At 41.5% G+C, this 23,796-nt stretch overlaps 1 protein-coding gene across 1 annotated transcript in view; it reads left to right on the top strand.

Annotated features, from left to right (window-relative positions):
- MRPS6 (mitochondrial ribosomal protein S6) overlaps positions 1–20,339 on the top strand; it is a 46,454-nt gene extending 26,115 nt beyond the window's left edge. The window contains exons 2-3 of the mRNA XM_061453622.1: positions 7,933–8,072; positions 19,713–20,339. Coding sequence (XP_061309606.1) covers positions 7,933–8,072; positions 19,713–19,890 — 318 coding nt within the window. The 3' untranslated portion in view covers positions 19,891–20,339. The remainder of the gene's footprint in view (positions 1–7,932; positions 8,073–19,712) is intronic.
- The last annotated feature ends 3,457 nt before the right edge of the window (positions 20,340–23,796 follow it).

Below are 23,796 nucleotides of genomic sequence, written 5' to 3'. Positions count from 1 at the left end.
AGGAGTGAGAAGTACTGAGTTGGTGAAAGAAGCTCTGGCTTCGGGACTGTGGTTCCACCTTCTGTATCACAAGATTGGAGAAGGCTTCTTTTCCTCTCACCTTTGCCTTTTCCTGCTCCTGTTGCCATCTTTTTGTTCAGTGGCGTATCTTCTGTGTTTCAGCTGAAACAGACCAAGCGTGGAAACAATAGGAATTGTGTATGAGTGCGTATGTGCGTGCGTTTCAAAGGCTGGGGAGAAAAGGTGTTTGAAAACAACTCCCCATGTGTGTTTTGCTAAGGCTGCTTCCCCCCCCCCCCTTCTTTCCACTCTTGATTATTTAGACTTAATGAATGTATAAAGTAAACCTGATAACATGAATTCACATCTAAAAGGCATGATGAGAGGGACACAACTTACTCATAGTGTCTGGTAAGCCTGGTCTTTGCAAGTTCCTGGTAAGTACACTTTAGCTGAAGTCGGTATTATAATTTATTGTGGTTGAGAGGAAGAGGGTACATTTCTCAATGGAGTTTTAAGAACAGTGTTTAATTGATTCTGAAGTTGTGGCCAATTGCTACAGTAACTTTTTCTAGTAACAAAACGTTGAAATTGCCCTGAATCAAGGAGGTTTTGGTTTCTGTTTACTTCAGATTTACAAGACACCTTCTAGAGTTCTTTTTAGAAATTAAGAGTATCAACTCTCTAAATTAAATTTGGCTAAGTTCAGTGTTGAGACTGAGTTAATTTAACTGTAACTTGGTATTTATACGGTACTTGCATTGCTTGAGTTTTCAGTTCCGTTTCTTTAACATTTAAGATCAAAGAAATCACTGAGTTTAAATTTTTCTCTTAAAAAAATTTTACTGTGGAATTTAGATTCTTTGAAGAAAGGTTTATTTTGGAACAGAAGAGACACTAGCATCACTTTGACTTTAAAAGTCGCTGCTGGCTCTGCATCCAAGTCCCTGGGCTTCATGTTCACATCAGGTGAAGTTGCTAGTTCCTTGGCTTATACCCAGTTAAAAAGCTAATTAAAGATGTGTTTTCAGTATGGGGTGTTATTTTTAACTCGGACTGAGTCAATTTTGATCTCTCCCCCGAATTTATTTTTGGTGACTTGCCTATTACAACTTTCTTGCTATTTGCCAAATCTGTTTCATGCCTTTTTGTTCAATCAGTCTTTGATGGAAAAGCAAAACTATTATCACATTGAGCAGCACCTGGCTTTCTCCCACTTCTTCCTTATTCTATATTGGGAAAATCATACTGTTGTAGTTACAGAAACCTCTGTTCCTGCCTAGTGCTGTCCCATGTCCAGCTTTCCCTAGACCAATCCCTCCCCACCCTTGTCTGGGTCTGAGCTTCCAGGCAGGTGTCCAGAGCCCTCACACTTCTGTTGCTCAGTTTCCGGACATCCTGATTGCACTCATCTGTCATATGCAAGCTGTTTATTGCAGGGGTGCAGCATGGCTCCCACATCTTTTCCTTGCTTGATCTACCGCTTTAATCTTTGTTTTGATCTTTTCTGAATAGAATGTATCCTTCAGTGGTTGTACCTCACTTAGGACTGCTGTTCTGTGTTGTTTATGCTTTTATAGTAATTGCAGCTTTGCATCTTGCACCAGGAGTTCAAGTTTGTTCTCTAGGCAGATAAAGAACGGCCTTGCCACTAGCTGTGTTGTATGCCTGGCTGTGCTTTTCACTAATGTTAGCTCTAATTTTTTCTTTGCTGTCCGTTCATGCTGATTATTTTTTCATCTGTTTGCTGTGTATTTTTGTGTACTAAACCAGGGTGTGACAATTACATGACTCTTTCCAGCTTCCCCTTGTTTCTCATTGCAAAGCTCTTCTTTCTTATGCCAGTGTTGATCTTGGCTAGTTCACAAACGTATGTGTGGGGTTTTTAAAATAATTTTCACTAATAAGTTTCTAGTGTTTTATTAGGTAGTAAATGACAGTAAGAAGTTGGATTTCCCCTCTCCTCCTTCCCCCAGTTTTGCTGCTTTTGAATTGCAGCTTTCTTCTAAGCATAGATTGCATTTTTTGGTTTCCACCTCAGTAAATAATCTCAGAACAACCTTTTGTAACCCTTTAACAACCAAAAAAAGACATAATTTTATCCTACTATTACTACATTGAAGGGGTAATCAAGCTAATTATGATGGATTTCTTTCTAATTTAAGGAGATGTGCACATTGACCTCAAATGCTTCCTGTTGAACTGAGTAAGTGGCCAGAAGAACCCGAGTACAGTCCTAGCCCTAAAACTGAGTACTTGACGTCTGCTTCCTTTTCTCTTTCTCTCTAAAGACTCTTTTTGGGGGAGCTTTGGTGGCTTGAGAAGACTTAGGTGGTTTTTTTTTTTAGCCAGTTTTGTTTTTTTTTTAACCCTTTGCCCGATTTTCTGTCCTCTCTTGAGGTCCCTCTGGCCAGCAAACAAGATGGAAAATAGAGCAGTGGCACACAGTCCTTTCACATGGCTCTAGTTACAGCCACAGCATTGTCCTTCCCTTTAGGATTGGATAGGTGGTTCCCTGTTTTTTAGGAGACATAAACATTACAAAAGCTTTATTTCAAGCCCTTGCTGCGTTTGGTCTGTCTCTAAGCTGGCTGATGAGCTACTGTCTGGTTGGCCTCCAGTAGAACAGAAAATACTTTGCCATCAGAGTAGTCCACGTACTCTTTCTGTTTGCCCATTTTTAGTATGCTTGCTGGTTGCTGCCATGTGGGTTCTCTATGACTGAAAAACCATGCTATAGTTTTTACTCATGCTAGTGATGTATAACTTCCCCTCAAAAAATAGGTGGGTGGTGCTGTGTTGCAGCACTTCCTGGTTATTACCATGAGTTCATGGCTTTGGTCGTAGGTGGTAATTGATGATGCGCCCCATCCATTTCCATTTGCACAGTCTGAGACGCTGAACAAGGCTGTGCACTAAACAGCTTTCTGTTCACTTGGGTGGTGATTATGCTAAGCTGAAAGACTGGTGAGGAGAGGAGGAGAGCCAGAGGTATGAAGGAAGTGCTTAGGGCATGGTGTTCAACTCTGGTTTGTGTGACACTTGGAGGTATGTAAAACTTCATGGGGATAGTGGAATTTTAAACTGAACTGGACTTTTGGTTTAAAGGTGCCTGATGATCTATCTCAATGTGTGCAGTTCCTGTGGCATCAGCAGCTGTGTGGAGTCTCCCTGGCAGAGCAGCCGCCCAGTAAATGTGGCTGCCGTGATCCTCATCCATGGAGAAAGCCAGTGATACGCAGAAAGTCTGTGCTGTAGCATACCTCTCTTGTGATTGTTTTGCCCAGCAGGTACAGGGCTGACACGCTAGTTAACGCATTCCTTCTGGGCAGCTGTAAGTTTAAAAAACGTGGGGGTAGAAGAGTGAGGAATTTTGGTGTATAGACAACGCTCCTTCAGTTCTTCCGGGGCAGTTTTCGAGGGAAGAGTCCTTGGACAGTGTGCAGTGACATCCTTCCCCTTCCACAACTCCATCAGGTCCCTAGGGCTATACCTTTTTAAGACAAGGTAACTGTGGCCGAGTGATAGTGAACCAAGTTCAGTAGCAAAGTTCACCAAGTTCATTCAGTAAGGGTGAAGCCAGTTGAAAGGACTCTGGCTTGACTATGCACGCAAGAGGGGGAACCAGCACTAGAATTACATACCAGGCCTTACGCACTCTTGCTAGCGCTTCCTGCTCTCCGGCATGCATATCCTGGCACTGGCTTCCATTTTCTCCTTTTCTCTCCGACATCTGTGGTACTGGAATTACTGCTGGCTGTTCAGGAAAAAATGTTGTGGCTCCTGGGTTGGGAGCCAGGCAATACCATTTCCTATGTCCTCAACTGGTCTGGCTCTGAGGCAAACCAAGGAACCTGTGTCTGTGGATATTATGGTTAGCAATGGCTAGCCTATATATAGTTTGTTGGACGGCTTTAGGAAAGCTATCATAAACCATGATCTTTTTTGGAGAGGAAGAATGAGAGGGATTACAGTGACAAGCATTCGAAACCAACAGTTAGTTTATATTTTCAAAGTATGGCCACAAGTGGGGACGTTGCAAAAACACGTAGTATTTTACAGTCCTTAATGTAGAAATCTGTGGCTTTCTTTTCTTGTTCTTTTTGTTTTGTTTTGTTTTTAAATACGTGGGATTTGATCTTCGGCTTCATTGTGTTTAGAAACTGCACATCGTGTTGGACATGCAGCCACTCAGGGAATGTGCTGATCTGTTGGCATGTAGAAAAGAGACAAAAAGTTTGTGTGTAATTTGAGGCTATGGGGGATGCAGAGGAGCAAGTTTACCCGATAACATTTAACTTAAATCTGCACGGTTGTTAAGAAGCATGGGTCAGGCAACTCCACCGCTGGACATACAGCTGATGGTCTTAATTGATTGAGACCTTAAGACATCTTTTGGACAGAGCTCTGTTTATGGATCAGCGTTTTGTATGCAAGTGGGAGACAAGTAACAGTCAATGGTATTTTTATTCATTGACCTGACGAATTTCTCCTGTGATAATTGTGAGCACCATGGAGGCTTCTGTAACCTAACTGCACACAACAGGCATGGTGGGAGAGGAATTGCAGATCCTATTGCTTTCCAGGAGTGTGTTTTCAAGTCTGGGGATGGACGCACTACAGGTGTGCTGCAATGCACAAAGTATCAAAGCTGTTAGGTTAGCTGCCCTTTCTTTCTAAAATTGGCTCTTTTCCCTCACTAATGTGGGTAAGTAAAATCCTAATGGTTGTTGTCAGATTCTTGTTTTAAAGGGAAGACCTTCTAGTTAGTAATGTGTACCTTGGTGTCTGCTTCACAAACTCAGTTGTTCTTTTCCTTTTCTTTCTTGAAACCAGATTTCTGTAATGGTTCTTACAGGATTAAACAATGGATATCACCAGCAGCTCTGTTACCCTAGTATTTGCCTTGTCTGTGTGAAGCTGCTGCTTTAAAAAGAATGAGGGGGTCTTATCAGTAGCTCCTGATTTATACAGGTTTGAGATCCTGCACTGATGGAACCAACATAAAACCACTCTATAGTTTGGGCCAGCATCTCTCGCCCTTATGCCATGAAAGTCAAGCTAAAACAGCCATAAGGAGCATGGGTAGAAATGGGGAAAGTCTTAAGAAAAGAGCCTCTGCTTCCCTTTCTTCCCTTGTGTTTTGGCATTCGTGAAGTGTTGAGGATGTGGTCAAGTGAAGTGGAGCTGCTCCTTTTCTCTTGCTGTTACTGATGTTTCTCCAATATCAAAAGTTTGAAAGAACATTTTCTAATATAGCAAAACAACGTGCGGGTGTGATGCAGAGTAAGAGATTTTGTTCTATGCTCTCTCCTAGTTGCTGGCATTATTATCGAGACACTACTTGGACTCCTGAGTTAGCTTTTCCCAATTCTTTTCCTCATCTTCAGTCTTGTCGGTTCAGCCAACAGATTTCACTGCTCAGCCAACTTCCCACTCCTTGAGTACTGCTCAAAGTACTGAGGGAGTAACATACCATAGCTGCTGCTTCCCAATTCTTCTCTAACAGTATTTGCTTGTCCTTCTGCTTCGGTTTATAGATTGGGGACTGTATATGACTGCCTGGTGGCAGTTGTCAGACATACTAAAGGATGAAAAGTAATGCAAAGTATGAGGGTATGGAGAAGACTAAGAATTCAGTCTTTGAAGAAATCCTTTTTTTTGATTGGATACTCTCTATTATTTGCATCTAGTATGCAGAAGCATTTGAGAGGAGAGATTTGAAGTGAGAAAAGAAAGTATTAACTTGGTCAGCATCGTCATCTGGAGCATTGGCATGTGAATGCCCACATGATTTTACAGAATTGGTTTTACACTGTTTTTCTAGCAAAAGGCTGTATGGTTGCAATCTGACTGTCCATCTGTATCAGTCTCCTTTGTTTGTAAGTTTTGCACACACTGGTTTTGTCCCAGCTGAGCTGGAATGAGTTTCGGAAATCTCAGAAATTGAGACTCCTGTAACATTTGTGGGAATGTCTTCCTTTGTGGCAAGAGGCCAAAAAGAGTTGTAAGAATACCCAATTAGTTCTGCAAATATTTTGGGAAAGGACATGCTAAGCATGAAAGGTATTTGAAAATCTAGTAAGTGGTAATGGAGGCAGCAATTCTAGGTCAGTTGAAAAACAGCGTTATTCCCGAGTTTGAACTAAAATATGATTTGTGTAATCCCTTTATCCTAACTTTTCATGCTGTGACAAGAGATACCTTTAGTGTTTGTCTGTAGTGAGAAACAATAGTTTTAATGCATTGAAGAATGTTGGCAAGGTAGCAACAGTTCTTGATGTGTAAACATACTTGTCTGGCCTCTGTAATAGTTTTATAACACAGTCTAAACATATGTTGGAAAAAAAGGCCTAGGTGTTTTTGCTGACTTTATAACTGCTTAAGCTCTTTTTGTGCGGCTAGAGGGGAATAAAATTTCTGATTGATAGTGAGGAGCAGTAGGTGTGATCCCATGATTGACCCTTGAGTGCCGCAGGGCAGTTAGCCCATGGAAACAAGGAAAGGTTTCAGTCTCTCCGTACTTCAGGTCTTTCAAAGAGCAGTCAGTGTTTGCAGAGACTCATATGTTGAACATCTCTGTTCTGCATTTAAAAGTTCTTTCATATCTTATTGTATCCTCAAAAAAATGAAAGAGAACTTTCATGTGCTGGAGCATTGGCTGCGCTGCATGTTTCGCGATTCTGGTATCAACTTTTTCCAGCAATTTCCATTATGAGATCTGGACATTAAATAACCCTTTCTTAGTCAAGTTGTAGATCTCTACCTGAGAATTAGGAAACTTAACTTTCAGTCATCCTATGTATAAGGTGATTGAAGGCTCACACAAGTTCTCTTGTGGCTGAGATGGGAAGTGAAATTATTACGGTGGTATGATTTAACAAAATGAAATCTGAATAAAGCTGAAAAATCAGCTCTTAATTACTTTTTCCTTTACAGCTGTTGCCGTCTTCCTGGACAAGTAGACTTGGGAATGTATCTTGATATGAAATGTTGCAAGGTACACAGAAGAAGGCTATGCAGTTTGTGTTTAGCTGGACATCCGTTTAGCATCCTTTCTCTGTAGGAGATCCGTTTCTTAAAATACTTCTTGTTGCTGAGAGCATGTAAGTTTGCTGTTGTCTTCAAAACATTCTAATTCGTACTTTATTAACATTTTTATAGATATTGTTGAGTGTCATTACCAAAATGATTCAGCGCTCTAAAGAGCCCTGACACACAGTGAGCAAAAAAACATTGCATCTGTTTTACTACTGTTTTTTGGCTGCCTCAGACTTGTTTTTCTAAGGAGTGAAATCTCTGTATGTTAGACTAATTACTGCATGTCAGCTCCTTAAGTCTTAAAAAGGCTTGGATGTCAGCTAGGTAAAAGTAATGAGATGTGCAATGATTTAGCAATGAGTCCAAATATCTATTACACACGTGCAAATATCTATTACACACGTGTTGAAAGGACAACATGAAATGAATATGGTGCTAACTGTTGTCTCTGTAGCAGGCCACAGGTTAGTATTCCCTCCACACAGTTCACTGCAGTTGTGAACAGTGAGCATAGATGGTCCAGGGACCTTAAAACTGTTGCCAATGCATAATTGGTCTTTGCCACATATATTTACTTACACTTGTGCCAGTGGCAGCCAAAGTGATACCAGGTAAGTTAAATCCATTAACTATTTTATTTTTCCTGTTGTTGTTGGGAAACTTTGAATTGTTGGAAACTTTCCTGTTGCCATAATTCATGGAAGAATTGTCTGTTTGTTCTTAAAGGCTTTCTTCCTAAGGAGGATGTCGTCTGCTGCTTCCACTTTGCTCTCCCAGGTTATGGAATGATCTTTTCCAGTGCTGTGCCATGCAAGTACAGGTGTCCTTTTAATCACATAATAAGAATAATCAGATTTATGTACATTTCCCACTTTCTTTTTTCTTTTAAAGCCTGAGACTGCAGCTCTGCTGAAGCGCACTGTTGAGGCTCTTATGGAGAGAGGAGCCATTGTGAGGAGCCTAGAAAACCTGGGAGAAAGGTCTCTACCTTACAAAATCTCCAAGCACAGGGAGCGCCACAGAAGAGGAGGGTATGTACAATGCCTTTTTCCTAAAAGCCCTTTAAGTGGGCTTTTTTTAAAATGTACATAAATAACTCTCATTGTTTGGTCTTCCTTGTGCTTTTTGGGAGTATGCCTGTAATGCCTGTGATCTCGGGGCAGTGGTGTGTGGCGGTTTCTGCGTGTGTGTGTTCTGCTTCAAGTATTTTGTGTCTTTTGTGTGGTGTCGGCTTTATTGTTAGTGTTTAGTCGTCATGTTACAAGTAGCCTGAGTCCAGGCCTTCAGAGCTACTTTCCCCAAGTACACAATGTTGGTTTATGTCATTTTTACGTAACTCTTTTCCAAGCTAATCAGGCGTGTTTACTGATACAAGTAGTACTTAATCTTCCAGTTGGTAATTGGCAGGATTGATTCTTTTTCTCTAATGCTTCTGAACTAAATGTTAATTACCGTGTGCACCCTGTAAGACTTGCTTGTGTTTCTGATACAGTTTTAGTTGAGGATGTTAAAGGTGATTGTGCGGTTTATTGGAAGTACAATAAATGTAAATGAAACTGAGATTTGGCATCTTGGATGCCAGGCTTCCCCTGCAGTGCGAGAGGAAGGTGCTGTGGACCACATTCCCTGCTTGCTTACACCAGTGTGTTGCTCCTTGAGGCTACCTCCGAAATGGATGCTGGCTCTGGGATGCTGGCTCTCGCAAGGACTGAGAAATGTTGCTAAGCAACCCGCACTGCGCTGGGGCTGCCTGCAGTAATCAAAATAACAATTAGTGATGCGCTCCTCCTAATCCGTGTAACACAGCTGTGCTTAATCTTGGGTGTCTGGCCAACCTGCCTACCTACCATCCTCCTTGAGGAGCATTTGGCACTGAGGAAGGTGAGGTGACTCCAGACGTGCACTTTTTTGGGAAGCCCTTCTTTGATCCTCTCCCTGGGGGCGACTCATGGTTTCGCTCCCTCTTCTGAGGACCTCTTCATTTTCCTGTGTAGTGGGAGTGGTGACAGCTGCCAGTTAAAGCAGACTGACAGAAAGGGCAGGGGAGGAAATTTCCACCATGTGCCTATTGCTTAAGTGAAAGCAATGGCATTGTGGTCGTGACTGTTTTGCTCCATGGTGTCCTTCAAAACATGGCTTCATGCTGCCAGTTTTGCATTTTAGGATGAAGTCTTGTTGCCTACACACAGGAGCTAATCAAAACCTCGTCTGAGGACAGAATTACTAATTACCTCATCCTTTTGTTGGAATAGAAGCCTTTTATAACCATTCGTCTTTTCTGATGGCTTCTGCAGAACAAGGAGCTGGTGTTACTCTCCTATAGGTGGGGAGCTAAGGCAGAAGAGTTAAGTTCCACTGAGTTTGGATGCTGAAGTTGCGGGTTTTAGCTTCTACATTATTTTTTTCCCTAGAGTATTTGGCATTCTAGCATTTCATCACTTTGGTTGTCCACTTGGCTTGGGTGGCAGTGCTTATGCAGGTCAGGTCTTGGGTTCTTCAACAGGAAAACAAGTTCAGGAGAAGACAATAACCAGCATCACAGGAACTATGTAGCAGAGATGAATAGAAGCCATTTCTCCAGGGCATTTTCAGACATGTAAACTATCTTAACTCACTTACTGTAGCAGATTACCTACTTAATAAGCAGGACAACCTGTAGGCTATGACCCTCTTCTTTGCAGAGTCTGCAGAGTAAACATGTTCTGTGTTCTGAATGAGGCAAGGGCTTACCAGCAAATAATTGCTATCATGTCTTGAAATACAGGCAGAAAGCCATCAGATTAATGTTGCCATTGCTGTTCCTCCTTCACCTCCCAGTTTAAGTGTCTCTAAATATTTAGCAGTCATTCTGCTTGCTCTGGATTTGAATGTGACAGTTCCCTCCCCTAAATTGCTTGGCTTCTTGAACAAGAGAAGTGATTGAGAGAAGTTGTTACTATGGGAAAAAAGTTGCTTTGTGTGAGAGCTCAAATTCAAGGGGACGTGGGATATTACCAGCAGGCAGTTTCCGTACCTGGCAATGCGGGAGAATTGTATTCTGTAGCTATTGCTGGGGAGATGGCAGTTCAGTGTACAGGTATGATGGATTCCTGGTATAGCATCCAATATTTTATATGGTCTGTAGAGTAAGTTAGTCGGGATATTAAACATAATCTAGGAATAGGAAGAGAAAAGTCAGTTCTTGATCCACCTTATAAAATCAGCCAGTTAAACTTTACAGCATCTGTAAAAAGTAGTAATTCTTTTTAAGTGCACAAAGTCTAAAAAAAAAAAAAAAAAGCTTTTCAGGAAGCCTCCCTGAGCTGAATTACACCCGTATGTTCTGGGAAATCCTGAGGTATTTTCTCCTTCACAGACAACTTTTAATTCTGTGTTCCCTTTCTTAGCAAGGCAGTGTAGAGAGGTGTAGTAAGTAGTAAAGAGTGTGTCACCTTTTCCTTAGTCTGGGCTTTTTCTAAAGTAGCTTAAAGGACTTCTGTGGGAGTGCAAATGATGCTGTGTGTCTGGGGTGGAGAGTGTTGAATCTTTCAAAGCTTTTAATATTTCTGTTTGCCTTTTTGAAGTTGCGTGATTCTTAGCAGAGTTTACTTTCCAATAGCATGTAGATGGTTGGACACTTAGGATGGATGCTGAATCTGTTGCTTCGTTGGACCTCTCGTCTAGTGAATTATATGGAAATCAGTGAAACTCAATATTCGTAGCAACAAGTTATATGAAAATTAATGCCATACAATATTCATAGGTCACAGCTGAATAGCATGCCTCTCAGAGAGAGCTCCTGTCCTAGTGACTGCTGCACAGTCTTCCTATCACTCAGGCAGCATGGCACAGAATCCCCCCACCTGGGTGGGGTGTTTGAATGAAAAACAAAACAAAGAGCAAAGCAGCCTTCCTCACCAGTAAAACTCCCAGTGCTATCCAGGCTGTCTCTTGACCTCAGATTAGGGGCCACCAGTAGGGGAGCACCAGCTATTCACAGGTCAGCTGTGCCAAGTAGTCACTGTTTCTCCCAGGAGAAGGGCATTTCTTCATTTAGTTAATTCAGTTTTTAACTGCAATTCAAGTCTTTATATACAGCATATTGTAAAACTGAGTGGCAGTGAAAGGACACACAAGTGCAATGTGCATGGCAAAGCCACTGCTGGACTTTGTCTGTTTCTGGTGCTGGTTTTGGTGAACAGTGAAGAATTAAACTGGAAAATACATACTCGTAAGTCAATAGGGAGGATTGCTGTCTCTTTAATAAAGTGCTGCTTCCCCTATGAGTCTGTAGTGCTTCAGCATCATCTGTCTCAGATATACTGCATTTCAGGCATGTTACAAATTAAAGAATATCCAGGAGGCTTTACAAAGAATGAGAATCTTACTGCCAATTGATCTGTAAAGCTGAGAGTTTTCAAAGCTTGCCATAGGGGACTGTGGCCCACAGCTGTCACTGGAATGAGCAGTGTTACTCTCCCAGGCAGCTTTGAAGACCTCAGATTGTATGTATAATTGACTTGTTTCTTCTTGGGAAATTATATTCACTGAACAGGTGGCATGTGTTCATTTGAGGGTATATTAAAGCAAACTTAGGTCTTTCTTTTCAATGCATCTCTTTTGGCAGAAAACACTTTTTTCTTTTTTTTGAGACCTAGTATTGACAGCTTTTGCATTTAAGTAATTATGAAAGTCATGTGTTTCAGGAGCTGTGTGGATATGTCTGAGGAATCAAACTTTTAAATCACTGGCTTACCGATATTAAACTGAAGTTGAATTAGCTGCTAATTCACACTTATGGTATTGCAGAACATTCATATTTCATTTTTATAGATGTAAGAGTGATTCCAATAACATCTCACGAACTTGTAACAAATACTTGTCACATTTTATTAATCTATGAAGTGACAAGGACACATTGGTTCCAGTGTGGGCTAGGTATGTAATGTTAGTTGAGGCCCTGAGCCTCAGTAACTTGTGCATGGGCACTGTCTTTCTGAAAAAAGAGTGTGAGAATGTAAATAAGGATTACCAACCTTATTGCCTAATGGGCTTTTACATTTGTGCCAACTATTTCTTTCACTCACCACTTCTCGTTTATCATTTTTAATGAGTTGTTTTTAAGTTGCTTGTAACGCGATGCATTTCTGTTTTTAAAATACTGTATTACCTGTATTGGGAGGTGCTTGCTTCTGGAACAAACAAAAGTCAACTGATTTAAATAAGGTGTGTACTAGTGTTTGAATTCAAGGAATGTTAAACTCTGGGTTTGTTTGCTGTTTAAGAAAACACAGAAGCACTGAATCCCTCAAAGCAGCTTTCAAATAAAGGGTCCAGATCAGGGCTGGGTGATGACGTTGCAGAGCCACTGCGCATATTTGGTCAGTACCGAAGTGGAGAACATTGCAACTGGTTGTAAAACGATACATCTCAGTAGCACAGTTTGTGGGTTTGCACTTTGTGGCATACCTGTTTTCTTTGGCCTTGCCAGGCTATGCCTTAATCATACGCTTGTGACACTTCATGCTTCAGGGCATCAGATAAAGAGGGTGGTTTGGGGGACGTGGTTGGTATGTAGGATATTTTTACTTTAGGGGAGATGATACAAGGGTGGCCACAAAATACCTCTTTAAAAAAGTAAGGTTCAGACGCTCCTTTGGAAAGGTAATGACTCAAACATTTTGCAGACCAGGAGCCTATTAAACTGGAAGGAGCTTTGACAAGCTTTGGGGAGAAGAAAGGTTTTGAGCACTGAGAATCTTGCTATGCCCTACAGATTTGTTGTAAGTGATTTTATTCAACCCTTCCCCCAAATGTTGCTTCCATTGTTATTTTGTTATCTCTCCTGTAGAAAGGCTGATATACATCAGCCTGGGCAGTGCTCAGATTAAGTACGGTTTGTAAAGCAATAGAGCACTGTGGCCTTTCCCTTCTACTTTGTTTTTTATGTGTGCTTGCTTTCCCCTATTACATCTACCTGTAATACAGGGATGTTTTTAGACCTTTCTCTCCACATTTTTATTATTTCACTTACTTTATTTGCAAGTTCTCCAGCTAAAGTGTGTGTAATTGTGATTATTCATAACGATTTCCATGTTTTATTTGCCAGTTTTTCGTTGCCTTGTTTTTTTTCTCCTTTCAAATTTGATTTTGAAAAGATGGAAATTTTCTTTTGTTATTTGCTTGCTTGTCTCTTAATCCTTTTGTTTTGCTGTTCACTCCCAGTTATCTCATCAGCCCACTTGTTCTCTGAAATAGCAAACTTGGGTCTTTTGTTCTTGACAAATTGTATTTTGGGAGCTTGTGCATGGGGAATTTTCTGTAGGAGGTGTGCAGGGATCCTGGTGATTGCCAATGGCCACTGGGGAGCACCGCATATACAGTGATAGATAGCATCTAATGGGATCAGGAGTCAGAAAATGCAGGTCACAACTTTAGTTGTGCTGTGGACTTGTTTGTGTCATAGGGGAAAATGTAAAGGCAAAGAGGTCCTTTCCCAAGAATGCAGCGTGGTCTTAACTTGGCTTCCGGGTCTTGCAGTGCTACAATCGCTCCCCAGGAGCTGGGAGCACTGAACTTCAGTACCAGCTTCCCCTCTGCTATGATGAGGAAGGCTTGGATGTCCTGGCCTTCCCCACCTTCTCTGGGTGGTTTAGGGTCTAAAGCAGTCGGTCCTTCTGTGACAACATCTTGTGTTTTGCCTTCATTATGTAGTATGTGACATAACGTTGCTTCGCCAAAGCACGGTCTCAGGAGAGGGGGCACAACTAATTTCTTGGTGCCTCAGTGGTCTAATACACAAGGAATAGCTAATTACAATAGGAGTATTTTAGCAATTGAGCACTGTGTTAAGACATTCGAACAATGTGGAAACATGTCTATGTAAATTATGTTACAAGTTCGACCTTCTCTTTCCGTAAAGTAGCTGAGCTACTGTATTCACGCAGCTTATTTTTAAACAAGCGGCTTGTGGCCGAGTAGCATGGAGACAAAAGATGCTGAAGTGTCTTTCAATAACCCACGTGGTCTGGATGTGATTTTATTTACTTTGTAAGAATAAAATGATAGTTACCTGTCAGAACTGTTCCCTGGAGTGTTTACGAGTTTCAACAACTCTCCTTGTCTTCCCATCCCCTAGTAAAATACAAACTATTGCATAAGGGACTTCTTCCCGCAGATAAATGTACAGACATGTTTAGCTCCACTCAGGTTAGACTCTCGTGATGATTTCCATGGCTGCTGAAAACCAAAGAGGAGGAAAGAAAAAGATTAAAGGGGTTGCAAAGCTTTCCTTTCTTAATAACACCAAACTAAATTTATAGCTAACACACAACCTATGTTGCTTCTAGTCAGATTTTAGAACCTCATGATCTGTTTCAATCAAAAGGAGTTCTGGGTCTGTAATGCACTTGGACGAGAACAAAAATAGTTTGAATACTTGAGTATTATGCACATTTGTAGTACTTTCTGCTAAATTGATTGTCTTCTTCCACTAGATGGGGCTTTCTTCATTGATGAGTTGAATCATTACTTTCCCTTCAAGTGCTGTTGTCCACATGCACTTACGTGTAAGTGTGGATGTGCCTCAAGTATCAGAGCCCTGAGGTGTTCACCTTACCTGTGGGAATGCAACTTGCCGTTTTGGTGCTTTTGAGAAGGAATGATGCTGCGCAATAATTTGTGCTGTTGAAGTGCCAGTATCATTTTCCAATGCACTGAATTCTGTTAGCATCCTTGTGTAAGCACATTGATTAAATGTCTCAAATAGTGGGCTTGATGGAATGGGGATCAGTCACCATTTTAGGTTGGTTTTTTTTTAAGCTGTAAATTATACAGAAGGCAGAGAAGTGATGTGAGCAGAATTAGTACTTGCTGTGTAACTTCAGTCCCGCTCATAACAGCTTTTCAAATGCAGCCCAGTGAGCATGGCTGTTCAGGTACACAGAATAGGTCAGGCTGCTTTCTCTTTTGCAGTGTAACAGTATTTGTTTTCCTTGCAATGCTGCAAAATGCTTTTTCCGTTATTTAATTCGCTTAATAACAGTCATCTATGTATAGAATTTGGCAAATGAAATTTCTGAAGGGTAAAATGTATTTTCCCCCGAAGTACTTGCTCATTACGGGTTGCGTAATTGCTGTGGCACATTCTAGTTTCTAAGGCACCAGCTTTTGATTTTGATCAGGTACTTCCCCTTTGCTGTCCTTGTGATTTTCAAGGGACTTCCAACTAGTCTGTATGCATTTTCTAAAAGCTGAAAGTAACACATGTCCTTCAAGCTGCAAAATGATGATCTTTCTGAGCGTGAACTTGCCTTCCTGCTCTGCTGAGGAAGGGTAGCTACCACAAGAGTTGAGTGGAAAAGTGAACTACCTCTCTTCAGAGCAACACGGTGGTCCCAAGGATGAAGTGATCTTTCAGGTAGCAAAAAAAGGATGAAGTGATCTTTCAGGTAGCAAAAAAAATTCATTTATGTAGGATTACCTTCTGAGAATAAATGTCCAGCAGCATTCACAAGAGTGCTGCGGCTTGCTTTCCTCCAGGCAGTTTCCTGGTTTACTGTTCAATGCTTCATCTCTACCTGTTCATCAGAACATTTTCTTTCCTTTGTATCTTCTACCTCCCCACTGGGGAAGCTTACATACGCTTACTGCCACTGTGTAAAGGAGAAATTGAAGCATACAGATGTGTTTTGGGCACAACCGTGGGACCACACACGCTCCTCCAAGTCCACCATATGTGTGCTTTTCCCCCTGCTTCCCAGGTCGACAGAGACATATTCTAGGAGGATTTCAAATTGAGTTGTAATCCAGGTGCTTGTCAGAGTTCTTTGAAGTCCTAGACTGTCCATTTGAAAGCAAAATATTTGAGTATCCTTACTTCTCAGGGTTCAGTTTCTGGCTTGGATATGCTAAAAAGGATAAATGAAACCTGGCATCTTTTTCCTCATTTCTCCTTCCCTCTCCTATACAAAGACATGTCCTCCTTTAATTGAGATCATATATCAAGTTAATAATTTTTTTTTCATTTAATGCATTGTTTTAATGTTTCACTTGGCTCTCCTGTATTTAAATCATCCTTCTATTTGCAGTTGAGCAGGATGACAGAAATAACTGTGGTCTCATAGTCAGTCAATGGAATTTTCCTGCATTTCTCTGCTGATGACTTGGCTGACTCTTAGAGAATCTAAATGCTTTTGCATTTTTGCATGCAGGAATGAGGTGGTTTCCCTCCTGCATTCCTGTATTTTTCCCTATCTGTAAGTCTTACTGGGATTTGGTTTTGTTTATTACGCAAACAGTAGCTACAGCATTGTGTATTGGGTCATAGATCACTGCCTGAAATGAAGGTTGCTGCAAGCCTCATTGAGGGTGGGTTAAAAAAACTCCATGGCCTCGTGACAGCCAATTTAAATGTGTATATTTGGGGGGGGAAGAGGTTCCAGATCCCCTCAGGGCTTGCATTGTCAATTGTGTTTGGTTATTGCTTTTGCAGCCATTAGTTTCTTCTCTTTCTTTAATGCAGCAATACCATTTGCTACGCTGGCCCTCTTTTCCTTCTCGGATTTTTGGCACACGAAGGCAATCATTGCTTGTTAACATTGAAGAGTGGTGGTTGTTTTTAAAAACTCACATTGTCCCCAATTACTGCAGTTCTGTACCCTCAGATAAAATACCTATTCTGCGAGGAGTCATAAAGATATGCTGTAACAGCTCATCCTCCCACCCCCCCCCTCTCCTTCAGTTATCAACAGTGCGTCAGTGGAAATTTCCACCATTTGCTAACGTGAGAGAGAGCACAAAGTTGCAAAGCAGCCTTTGGAGGAAAAAAAAACTATTGCCGTTTTAGGAGCACAATGAAGAGCAGCGTCCGACTTGCAAGCAGAAATGAAATGAAATTCTTGAGGAGCTGAGGGATAAAATGGTGCGGCAGAGGGCACAGATTGCAATCCGAATGAATGCTTCTGCTAAGGGAAGGGGACATGAAAGTGGTGGAGGATCACTAGCTAGATTTTTCTCCCCCCATCCTCCTTCCTGTTAGTTGTAACTGTGAGAGCATCTGGAAGGCTTCTTCCCAAGGAGAAGAGTAAAGTGTCATCTGTTAAATTTACCAGTGGCTTTTAATGGCTTTAACAGAAAATGACTTTCCCTTTTTAAGGGGTGTGCATCCTTCAGATGTTGCTGTGCAGTATTTCTAATGAAACAGTAGGTTTGGTTTACCAAATATATTAAGCCAAATCCTGTTCCCCTTTGAAGCCTGTGAGGATTTGAGTGGAGGACTGAGCCCACCAGAGTTCCTCCAAATTCATCCTGAGGCAAATTATTCCTTCAGCTTTCAGTAGCCTTTCTGCAGTCAGAGGAGCAGCACCTTTGCTGACATGACCTGGCACTGATCCCTTGGCTTCAGAGATGCTAGGCTGCAGTCCACACTGGCTGGGCTTCTGTTCTGGAGCATTCGTTGCTTCAGTGTGGGCTGCAGGGAGATTTTTTTGCTATCAGACCTCTCAAGTACAAGAATTCAGTGCTTCAGCCTGGCCTTTCTGAAAAAGGCTTCAGAGATGAATTGTGGCTGTTAATGCAGATGCCTGTGTAAGAGGTTCAGGACTAGATGCAGATTTAAATTAGATATTAGGAAGAAATTCTTCCCTGTGAGGGTGGTGAGGCACTGGCACAGGTTGCCCAGGGAAGTTGTGGCTGCCCCATCCCTGGCGGTGTCCACGGCCAGGCTGGATGGGGCTTTGAGCAACCTGGGCTAGTGGAGGGTGTCCCTGCCCTTGGAAGGGAGTTGAAACTGGATGAGCTTTAAGGTCGCTTCTAACCCAAACCATTCTGTGATTCTGTGTCTGGCTAAGGAGAAAAGCATCTTCGTCATATTTTCCCTAGGTAGATTCCACCCCTGTGCAGTCATCCAGCATGTGTTGCTTGAATCATTTCTGGCCCAATGGGTCTGCTGTGTGTAATGTTTTTGATGTAGCACTTTTAGTTGGATGAAAATGAACTCCATGCAGCATAAAGAACATGAGCAGATTCATTGTTCATGACCTCATCTCCTGTATTTCCTGTTCAGAGTCCCAGTTCAGCTTCTGGTCTTGGGAACTTACCCTCCAACAGTACCTTTATGAAGATGGACTTTCGCTAGCTTAGTAAGAATCCATACCTCTTGCAGAACAAAGTCCCCTCTATTAGGTACAATTGTTAAATCAAAGTGGGATGCTTGATCTTGCTTGGGTAATACAACTTCAGTTAAGGGATATCGCTTTCAGGTTGTACTGATGCTTCATGGGGAGGTGTGCTTGAGTGGACTAGGAGGAAAGGGGAGCTTTCATAAGAAGATGTGTAAAGATGAAAATGAAATAGCTAGGTGGCAAGTTCTGTGTTGTACATTTAACCTTTAGATTACTTGGAAAGTAGTTGGAAACAAGGGGTTAGTTCTCTTCACCTGGATTTCTGAGGCAGTGGTAGTGTCTTTTCGGTAGTTAGTGCCATGCCAATGCAGTCAAATGTGTTACAGCACTGTTGACAGTGCTACTAGTTCATACACAGCATTTCAAGGAAGGATGGATGGCCAGTGACATGGCTCACTCATTTTTTCACATTAGCATGATGGCTGTCACTAGGTCGCTCAGAACTTGCAGGAATAGTAGACTTTATGTTGCTAATGAATTTAAGGTATATCTCGTATTAAAAGATGGGATCTGAATTTGCATATCCGAGATTAAGTTAGTGTGCAGCTTTCAGTTGCGTCCCTTGTCTGAAATGGGACTCCTGAATTGCAGTAGACTGCTTTGCTTGTTTGGGTGTACTGGCATTTTGAAAGCCTCTTCCAAAATTATGGTTGAGCTCAGGAAGAAAGGGCAGCTCTTCAGCAAAGGAGTTTCATTGCAGTGGTAACCTTGGTGACCTAAAATATTAATGGGGAGCAATGTTCTTTCCTGTAGGTGGGTGGTTGGCTTTTTCTTTATAGATGTCAAAGACAGCTTTGTGGTGGGCAGGAAGCACTTACCTGAAACACTGCGTTTTATACATGCTGTGCATGTGTGGAAGTAAGACCACCTCGGTCCCACCAAGTTCAGCAGGGCAAGTCCCAGCTGTGCAAGGGGAGTACACAGCTTCAGCTCCTACCCTCAGATTAAAACTTTAAGCCATGTTCCCATCAAAGGTGTACCTGATTTGGGGTAAATCCATCTCCTTGTGTTTCCTTTGCCCCCATTTTTTTTTTATAATTTCCATTCAGCTCCGAGGCAGAACTTTTAAGGAAGAAATGTGCCTGTATGTATGTAAGCTTGAGATGGTTCGCACTGGCATCTGTTCCCCAAAGAAACAATGTCATGAATTTGAAGAAGAAGGATGCATGTTGTAACTGAAATAAATGTGTCACCTCACCTCTTTGAAAGACTGTTCACATCGAGAGGTGGAAATGAATGTAATAGGTACAAGAAGAGTAAGTTCTCTTTAATCTCCTTGGGTAGGCAGTGCTGTACAACAAAGAAGAGTTCAGGCTGAGCCTGCTTCAACTGAATTTTTCTTATTTGAAATTAAGATAATACCGAGGTTTTATTATAACAATCCTGGTACCAAAATGTAAGCAAAAAAAAATCTTATTCAAGAAATCCCACAGAACAGTTAGTTGCATGACTTAAAGTTGTTGCAGTACAGGTAGTTTTTTTACATTGTGTGTATGTTTCTCATTGCAGGTATTTTTTGATAGACTTAGAGGCCCCACCTACGATTGTAACGACCATGATGGACCATTTAGGACGTGATATTGATGTAATTAGACGTGCTTTTATAAAGCATCCTCTATCAAAGACAGAAGAATGCAGTGGCATAATCCCAGTCAACTATAACGATAAACTAGTTGCCAAGAAGTGAAATACTCAAAATAGTGTGTTTGAAACCTTTACAAAATTTTTTACTCCTGTTTTGGAAAACAACTGTGTTAACTGATGTCCATTATAAATAATCATTTTTGGCCATGTTATGTGTGTGACATAGTACACTAAAGCTATTGTAATAGTTGAGGTTTCTTTTTGTTTAGAATAATTTGAATAGATTTAATCTGTATGCTTATCTTGATATTTGACAACTCTGAAAATTGATTTTCTTTCCTTAGAGCATTACATTGATAATGAAGATTTGTCCATCACCAGAATGCTAAAAATAGCATTCTTTTTCCAAAGACAGATTACTGCAGAATATGTATATTTACATAAGAGATTAAGAAACCTACAGTGTAAATATAGCAGCATAGGATGATTTGTTGGAGGGGGGTTTTGTGCTTGTTTTTGGAAAAAGTTAATAAAAATGTGTTTAAAAATAAACTGACTCATTTTTCTTTAAAGCGGAAAAGGTACAAGAAAAAACAAGTTATGCTGCCAAAAGACATGTATCATACTGATTTCTTTAAGGTAATAACTCTGTTCAAAGTACAGGTAAAAACAATACAGAACAGGCCAGAAGCTTCCAAGTGACAGGTTAGAGAACGGCTGTACTTGTATATGAACAGAAGAATGACAGATGCTTTGTTTTACCATCAGCTAGACCCAGGTGGACACTTCAAACTGAGGAAAACATCAAGACAAAGGTCTTATCGCATATTTTGTCTTTCTTCTGCTCTTATGAACACAGAGAAAAAAGCAATGCACATGGAAGATGGCACAGGACAAGCTCCTGCAGGTCTCACAAAAATTCAGTAGTTTCCAGCGGATGTCTGTATTTCCCCTATGCTACTGGAGGAATGCACTGGCAATTTCTCCTTCTGAAGGAGTGTGTGTGTATAGTTATTTCTGTAAAAGAAACCTTGGAAGCCAAGGTCAGATTCCGAGAGACCTGTGATGGGTCTTGTTGGTGTGACTACTCTTTTGCGTGCTGTTTCATCATGAGTTTGTCTCTTTTTCATGGAGGTAGCTGGGTCATTTTTTGGGGGAAAGGGGGTGTTTGTGTGCTGCTTTTTTTCTTGGATGCAGAACTTGGGGGGGGGGGGGCGGGGAGGGAGGGAGGAGAGAGAAACCAATGTTTTTTTTCTAAGTATCTTCTTTTTTAAAGGAAAAAATGCATTAGAAAAATAAGGAGGAGGCTTTCTTTCTGCATGTCTTTATTTAGGAGAAATGAATGCATGTGGTTTTGTGGGGTTTGGTTTTCTGGTGTGTTTTTCTGTTTTTTCAATCTGCTTTTCTTCTAAGAGCAGACTGTCACATTTTGTCTCTCCTGGAAAAAATGCTGGAAGAATGGAGGGAATGCACTACGTGCTTACTGAAGGTGGTTCTATATTAGATGTGCTTTTATTTTTGTAGTTACTGCCACTTTTGATCATGTGGTTGTGTCTGCTCCGATGCCTGCTCCAGGCAGAGCTTTTCTTATCAATGATATTTCTTTGTAGAACAGGCCCTCCTTCCGTACACGTATGAGCTTATGTTTGTAAGTCTGTGCTGCAGGTTTGGCTCCCTGGGCTGCCCTTTCTGTTGGGCTGCTGAAAATTCAGATTGGCAGCACAGAAAGCACAAACTACAGGTAGGGAAACACAGAATGCTTTAAGTAATGTGTCTTACTTAGGGGTTTCTCAGAAGCTTTTATTAAATAGAATGTGAAGAGAAAACCTGTAGTTTAAAGTCGCTTTGCCTCTGGTTTGGACTTTGGGCCCTAGATTTCATTCGAATAGAAGAGGGAATATATAAGCTTCCGACGTCACAAAACAAAGATGATGGTAAACAGAGGCTGTACACACATGAATGTTGTACGTTTGCCTTCATTCATTTTCCTTCAGCATAGTAATAAATTTTGCATTTAATTTGTTCCAATTTCTAGGTTGAAGCCTGTGTTCAGTAGGAAAATCCTAGCTGCTCATTGGAGATGAGCCTAACAGCTTATTATTCAATACATGATGTTATTTGTTGTGAGACTGACCTTTGGTCAGTCAGACATTTGTCCCACTCCTTTCTGTGGGACCCGTTTCTGACCTTAACAGAAGATTGATGGATGTCAAGAACAGAAGCCTGGAGCTCCTGAGTCCAGCTCGTGCCAAGAGCAGATCAGCCGTAGTGCATCTTTTGGAGCTGCAGCTCCTGTTTTCTGAAGTACTGAGCATGCAGAGGGAAGTAACCAAGAGTCTTCTTTGCCTTTAGGATAGAAACACTGACCCCTGAAACCAGTGGCCACAAGCAGAGCCATGCTTGTCTTCCTGGTGCGTGGGGTACATAAGCATTGGTGCTTTCTCAGCAGCAAGATTTATTTATAAAAGGCCTGCTGAGTAGCTGGCTCTCAACTGGATGTGCTATTTTCCTCATAATTGATAGTTTCTAATATGAACATTTTTTATTTTGCTGTTTTAATAGCGGGTGGGGTGGGGGAAGCTGAGGAAGGAGCCTTGGCTTGCAATTTGTTTAGCCCAGTCAGCCACCCAGACTGGTAGGTAGCTATTTTGGGTGCCCCTTCTCTTTCAATAGCTGTAAACACAGGAATGGACATGAGTAGATCAGGAGATTTGAGTAGTTCTGTGTTTGAGCAAACATTCTGAGTTAAGCCATGGGAGAAAGCTAGTAACTGTACCTTTAATGGTCATAAATTATCTTCACAGAGGAAGAGAAACCTTAGCACATCTTTCAGATGGGTTTACCTTTTTGATCATCAATAGCTGGCTTGTCCCCCTAGGCTGTGAGCGACTCTTGATCTCCAACACTAGAATTTCAGGACACTGCGATGTCACTGGAGAGCCAGAAGAGCCTGTGCAGCCAAACTGTGGCCAAATACCTAAAATGTCAAACTCCGCTGGTATTCCCAAAGGCCTGAACGGTTTGAATACCAGTACTTCAAATTTTGTTTACCAAAGAATCCAGTAGTGAAGCTCTTCATCCCATCCTTAGATTATGTTTCTGAGTGTATAAAGTAAGTAGCTTTATGCTCCTAGGTACTCTGGTTTTCTTGTTTGTGGATTGTGGAGATACACAGAGTTGGGTAAGTATTAAAATAACAACTGGCAGTTCTCCTGGCTCAGAAGTGTTTTATTTTCTCAGTCTTAACCTTCAGCAAACAAACAAGCACAAGTGGTTTTATGGTGAAGATCTGAGGTATGTCTTCAATCACTCCTTTTTTCCTGATCTTGTTTCTCTCAGCTCAGTCTGGAGCTCTGGAGGTTTCTTCAGTAGACAGAGGGTGCTGCAGCAATAAGGCGTTCTGCAGAGCACTCTGTGTTGCCGCTGGCTTGACCCCAGGAAGTTTGTGCATGCAGTGATTTGCTCCCATGGACCAAGAGTGCATCTTCTGACTAGTCTGTCAAGATCCCCTTTGTTGACAGTGTGAGCTTAAAGAATTCCAGGATCCTCAGTGTCAGTAGAATACTTCTATCACTAAATGTTTTCATGGCACTCTGAAAATCATTTTTCTGCTGGGCTTCTACTTCAGAGCTGCAGGCTGAGCTGAGTAGAGCAAGCGCACAGGGATGTATTGTTTTGGAAATCATCCGAGGAATAATTAGAATGGCAACAGTTGACATGACTCATGGACTCCTACTGTTGAATCTAGGCTTTGATCACCTAAACATATCACCTGTCACTTAATGAGATCAGTTTCTGTTTAGTAAGTTGCTATGTTCTGTTATGAGGAAGACTTGGAAATTTAAAGCAGTGCTGTTGGAGTCATAGAAATTTCTATTAAGACATGAGCAATCTGCCACACGTTATTTCTGCTCAAAGCAGCTCCTAGGGTCTGTCCAGCATGCCATTGTCTCCGGCATAAATGTTCAAGAATCTGAAGGCAAAACTTCCAGATACTTTGAACTTGTGG

This window comes from Pezoporus flaviventris, unplaced genomic scaffold (assembly GCF_033815535.1).
Source record: "Pezoporus flaviventris isolate CSIRO_AGI_PZ_B2104156 unplaced genomic scaffold, CSIRO_AGI_Pfla_v1 ptg000015l, whole genome shotgun sequence".
NCBI lineage: Eukaryota > Metazoa > Chordata > Aves > Psittaciformes > Psittacidae > Pezoporus > Pezoporus flaviventris.
This window is presented reverse-complemented; position numbering and strand designations above follow the sequence as displayed.